The following is a 6,000-nucleotide window of genomic DNA, read 5'->3' as shown; positions in this document are numbered from 1 at the left end:
AAGCTGGAAATCTTGGTAAGAATTCTGCCATGCTGTTGTTTTCTTAATGTTTTGGCAAAAAAAACCCCCACCCTAATAAAACTTTGTTTGGGGGGAATGAGCACACACAACTAAACAACAGGAGAAAACCTTTTTGTTGTTTGTATGCTGCTTCTGTATTGAAACCAAGTGGCTTATGTTAAAACAGACAAGATAAAAAGTTAATATATATATTGGAATAAAGCCTGGCAGGAATTAGCGCAATTAAAATGACAGCAACATGAAACAATTCCAGCCAATGGAGCTAAACTGAACTGCCAGTGTTATTACGACTGGCACTGGAATAGATGAAGCCTTTGATAAAGCAGTGGTCATAGGTCTTTAAGCCCCTGTGTAGCACAGGTAGTTCCACTGGAGACAGGTCCCATGGTCCCTTGTTATTTTTGGAGCCTCAAAATACCACCATGGTCAAGCATTCTGGGTCAAAGTAGTCACTACATATTGGTGTGGTTTTGTTTTCATGGGGGGGGGGGGCTTGTAATGTGTGTCAGCTTGCAAATTTAGGACACAATTATTAAACACCGCCCTGAGATTTAAACATTTTTATTGACTAGTTAAAAGCATTTTGTTAATCCATCATTGTATTGTAAACACTGAGATAGTTCAAAACTGTCCTCTCTTATCACTAATCGCATCCCATTAACTGAATGTACTAGATCAGATCCAAGATTATGAATGTCCTGTGCTGTAAGAAGCTAAAATAATTAACTACCAAGAGTAACTTTTCCACTCTCTCACACCTTCCACATACTCTCAGGAACTAGCCAAACTCAGAATAGTACAGCTGGATTATATGCACCATACTGAACAGCTTATTAGATACAAAAGCTTTAAAGCTTGAGGAGGAAGTGATTAAGCATCTCCTGGAATAGTACTCTCAGCTTTGCAGAGTGAAATGCAAGAGAGACTATAGAGAAATTCAGATTCAGATCTCTTGAATCATACGCTAGCAGAGTGAAGCTAGGGACCAAGAAGAAGTTATTTATATGAGATCTCCAAAGCCAGAGGAAGTGGCTCAATAAATTTAGTTAACTCAAAACAATGGAAAGTCGGACTATTGGTCCATCCAGCATATCATCAAAACTGAATGGCAGTGGCTGTTGGGTTTCAGACAGGACACTTTCCCCGCCATACCCGATATACAGGGGACTGAACCTGGAACCTGATGCATGCCAAGCACACATCCTACTCCTGACCAAAGGACCTTTCACAGCATAATAATAAAGCCCAAGTAGGGCTGGGGCTTCAAAGTGGACTCATGCAGATTTAGAAAAGTATTACTTCGTTTAATGAATTCAAGCTGAATTGGGACTAGCTATTCTGTATCAGCAGAAGTAACAGCTCGAAACACTGAAACCCACGCACATTGAAAAAACAAGTTACTTACCTTAACTGATGTTTGGGCACATTTGATAGCCCATGGTATCCACAAGTTAATTATTTGAACTTTATAGTCAATTTATTAAGCAATAAAATACTCTAAACAAACTTTTGGGTTTATTCAAATCACACAGACCCTAATTTCCCATTTAAAAAATTCTAGTCCTTAAGTTACAGAGATGCTTGTAACAGTTTAACAAAAAGCTAAAAGGTTGACTTTTAACAGAAATGGCTTAAAAGTCTTCTGAGGTTTGGCATTTCTTCACATTATCAATTGCAGAATGCAAACACTGCATAATTCAACTGCAGCACACCACAACTGTGCCATCATATTTGTGTGAAATAGGCAAGTTTGGATTAAATGCAATTTAAAATTGTGGCCCACAACACTGACCCAATTCCTACCGACATCACAGCCAGAGTGCTTCTAAACTGGGAACCCCAGTTATTCACCTAGATGCCTTGCACGTTGCCTTGTTCTCATTAAATTGTGCGCAAGACCATCAGCAACTCCAACAGCTGCAATGATGTTTCTGCATTTTATTTTATTCTGTATATACATTCAACAAAAACAGATGTCTTAGCTTATGCAATACCATGAATATATCACAGTGATAAAGGTTATCATCAGAACCAGGGTTTAACCATTTCACCCTTATTTGAATGGCATTTTAAAGCCAATGATGAGTAACATCATCGCAACACACTACATATACTGCATATGTGCATACTGTAAAAATAACGCACTGTAAAGATTTAGGGTGTCGTTTCCCATAGTCACATATGGAAGGCACTCGCTTCAGAGCTAATGACAGTATCAATACATAGTTGGGAAGTCCTCAGAAAGTATTATAAAATGTTACAGAATTCCATGAGGCTATTAAAAAACAAAACGTGCAACTCTAGAAAACATATATACCCATGAGGAGACATGAAGGACAAACAGATCTTTTGAAAGACTTCAACATACTCCAAAAACTGGATAAAGCAAATCTAGACTTTTTTATTTTTTTTAACAATTTGCCAAGACTGGAATGAGAGATAAATAGAAGGCACAACAATTTTGTTTTCGTTTTAATACAAATACAAACTAAACATGAAAAAAACTTCCCTATTTCAATAAAAAAAAATATCACAAGTTCAGGAACAGTGTTTTAAAGAGTCAAGTTCTAGACATTTAAAACCTATCCCGCAATCCTTGTAAGTGGTAAAACAGTAGTGAGAATTCCTTTTCGTGATCATGTACCAAAAGAGAGCATTCTATTGATACCCTTTATTCCACTTTTACAGCGCCACAGAGAAAGGGTAATGTCAATTTTCAAGCGGCAACATCTCCAGACCCAGGTCCAACAGGTCATGTGACCCCACCCCCCCAAAGGGGTGACGGATTTCCCTGCCCTTGAAACGTTTGTCACGTACTAGTTTTTCCTATAGGCTCCTGAACACATGCAGCTGAAAAGGTTAATTCCACTGACTGAAGCGCACCCCATTTCAGTAAGGAGGGAAAAAAAGCGCCACACATTCCATTAGGAAAAACAACAGGTACAAAAAAAAATCCAGTCCACATGTTTGCAGCAAGCAAGGATTCAGTTCTTTTCTTTTTTAAAAAAAATCCACTTTTTCCCGAAATATTGTTCCACAAAGCTGGAATCTGGGACAAAGACTAGAAAAAAAAAATCACGAAACCAAACACAAACAAAATGGGCCAAAATAGTATCAAACGTAGCAGTCTATAACAGGGTAGGGCCACATTCCAAGATACCCAAGGCTGAAATTCACAAATCTGCAGGAAGAAGGGTTTGTCTCATCATGTCATCCATTAATCACTGGCGTTGCCCGATGCCCCTTCCAGTGCCAAATCCTGGTTTCTGAGACATTCCTCCACGTGGAGGCCCTCGGATCCCACCTCCCAGCCCCCCACGGGGGCCACCAGGCCCACGGGGTCTGTTGTCTCGGCGATCACCCTCCCTGGCTGCTCGCGTTTTTTTCTCTTCCACATTTAAACGCACTTCTCCTCTGAACATGATCGGCTGGAAGAGAAAAAGTGGTAAAGTGGAATCAACGAACAGGTAAGAAAGTACTAAATACGTACAATAATACATTGAAGTGAATTATTGCATGCAACAGACATTGCAGAAAAATAAGATCATGATCTCCCAAAATCCAATGTCTTTGTTTACTCAGGTTGTGAATTCTTCAACCTCCCACCCCACCCATATTTGGCAAGGATAGTTTTTAACTGTTGTGTAGGCCATTGTTTTTAACTATAACTGCAAATTAATATTGTAATCTAGCCAAGAGCACCAACAGCTTTGTCTATCTATTCCCACTTCAGCTGCCACCCCCAAGTTAAACAAAGAAGCCATTCTAATTAGCTTCTCTTGGTTTTTTGTGTTTGCTTTATTTCAAAACATCAGTTTTTAATACACCTCATTATAACCTTTATCACTTAAATATCATTTAATGTACCCTATTGGCAAGGATCTTCTGAACGGGCTCTGGATCGTCAAACACCACAAATCCAAAATTGGGGAGCTTTCCTCCACTGTTGATACGGAGTTCCACAACATTCCCATAACCTGCAAAAGAATTTCCAATTTCTTTGATCACACATTAGACTGTTCTGTAGAAACAGGCATGTACTTTTAGACACAACCCTGAAGCCCCACCACTAGGCAAGCAATATTCAAGACTTACGTTGGAAGAAATCCTTTAGTTCTGCCTTATCCACATCATGAGGGAGATTCCCAACAAACAGCTGGTGACTGTCTGGGTACCTCACAATACGCCTAGTTTCCATGTCACCTGGCTCTCCTTCCCGCACTTAAATTAAAAAAGATAGACATAAATCATTCATCATCTTTTGCTTTCTATAAACACCATCATAAGCTTTGCCTACTGGAATAATGGCAGAAGTCAATAGTCAATAAAGCTTCAAATAAAACACAAGAAATGAGTGACTTGGTGCTCCCATTCAAAAGCCTGTAAGCAGACTGAAGTGTCCACTTTAAGATTAAATTGTGGTACTTCAGATTTTGAAAGCATCTGGTTTAATTTATTCCCAAATTCTTTCCAACTCTTACGACATACTCTTATTGTATTTAGTTTAACATCTTTCAGTATCACCACAAGAGTTGACTTTATCTGTTCCAACAGTGAGCGCTGCTTTAGTAGCTATATTGTTATTACCAAGTACACCAAATTTCTTACTTGGTCTAGGGCCTCTTTGTGGTGGGATATTTGTCCGTTGTTCTCTCACCCTCTGGTCTCGCTGAGGTCTCTGCGGTGGAGTCTGGGATTCAGGCTTTGATTCAGGACGGGGCTGCAAAAATGTACCAGCACAAATGTAATGCATCTAAGTCATGGGTAGGCAAACTAAGGCCCGGGGGCCAGATTCAGCCCAATTGCCTTCTAAATCCGACCCATAGACGGTCCAGGAATCAGTGTGTTTTTATATAAGTAGAATGTGTCCTTTTGTTTAAAATGCATCTCTGGGTTATTTGTGGGGCATAGGAATTTGTTCATTTTTTTATTTTTCAAAATATAGTCCGGCCCCCCACCAAGGTCTGAGGGACAGAGGACTGGCCCCCCTGCTGAAAAAGTTTGCTGACCCCTGATCTAAGTCAAGCTTTGTCAACATCCTCATACCCTAACCATTCTAAACCTGGGAACCCCAAGGAAAAGGAAAAACAAGTTCAAATGCCAGAACAGAGGAAGATTTATCGGCCCTTTCACTTGAAATCATATGCCAAGCAACGAATTTCAAGAACATTTCCCCTGAAAAGGATGCTTTTGCAGAGAAAAACAAAAAACGAGCATGTCATAAAAAGTAAAAATAATGCTCTACTTCTTGAAATACTATCGATTTGCAATTAACCTGACAGTTGTTGATCCTGGTTCAAGTTCATTATTTGGCTGGTATATTTTTACCTGTGATGCAGGCAATTTGACAACGTGAGGTGGTATGCCCGATACTGGAACAGCTCCACTAGGTGGGAGATTCTTACTGGTTACAGATGCCCATGAAGATGTCTAACAGGAACAAACAAGATTTCATTATTTCTGAGTAACACCAGGTATCTGTGCTCTTCAAAATTACACAGTTTCTTGGACACGTACAAATTTTGACATCTTTCTTCAAATAATTCTACAGCCACAAATGTTTATGTTAGAGACAGCATGTGGGCAGACTGCACCTTGCTTAGAGGCTTTCGGTAGATTTTGCTGTGACTGCCAAAACTGCAAACCACCCCCCCCAATCAAATTCATGCCACCAAATTTAGTTGTGCTCCTCACTTGCATGGCAGGCTGAGGGGAGCACTGCTTTCACGGGATGGCTCTCCCTGCATGCCTTTCTACCTTCGGAAACTGCACTTTTCTAAGCTCGAAAGGGTGTTTGGTGGCCTGGGGGAGTGTGATTATGTCTATGAGGGATATCCCTGATGTGTTTCTATCCTTGGAAACCGCACTCCCCCAGCCATGCTGTTTAGCATGCTAAGGAAAACCCCATATCCGTGGGTAGCTGGAGCACAAAGACCCCCAAAAGCCCACAGCCTGTGGCTACTAGAAGAAAAAAAGATT

At 40.2% G+C, this 6,000-nt stretch overlaps 1 protein-coding gene across 2 annotated transcripts in view; it reads right to left on the bottom strand.

Moving 5' to 3' along the window:
- Positions 1 to 566: 566 nt before the first annotated feature.
- The window catches only part of G3BP1 (G3BP stress granule assembly factor 1), a 29,690-nt gene continuing 24,256 nt past the window's right edge, over positions 567 to 6,000 (bottom strand). Inside the window, exons 8-12 of one of the 2 annotated variants that reach the window (XM_083488445.1) lie at positions 5,350 to 5,451; positions 4,630 to 4,741; positions 4,117 to 4,242; positions 3,889 to 4,019; positions 567 to 3,449 (exon numbers count right to left, since the gene is read on the bottom strand). In XM_083488445.1, coding sequence (XP_083344571.1) covers positions 3,243 to 3,449; positions 3,889 to 4,019; positions 4,117 to 4,242; positions 4,630 to 4,741; positions 5,350 to 5,451 — 678 coding nt within the window. In that variant the 3' untranslated portion in view covers positions 567 to 3,242. The remainder of the gene's footprint in view (positions 3,450 to 3,888; positions 4,020 to 4,116; positions 4,243 to 4,629; positions 4,742 to 5,349; positions 5,452 to 6,000) is intronic. The other variant, XM_083488446.1, reaches the window with a different exon arrangement.

Source organism: Podarcis liolepis, assembly GCF_965112155.1.
Source record: "Podarcis liolepis genome assembly, chromosome: 2".
NCBI lineage: Eukaryota > Metazoa > Chordata > Lepidosauria > Squamata > Lacertidae > Podarcis > Podarcis liolepis.
Note: the sequence above shows the minus strand (reverse complement) of the source record. Positions and strands in the feature narration are given on the sequence as shown.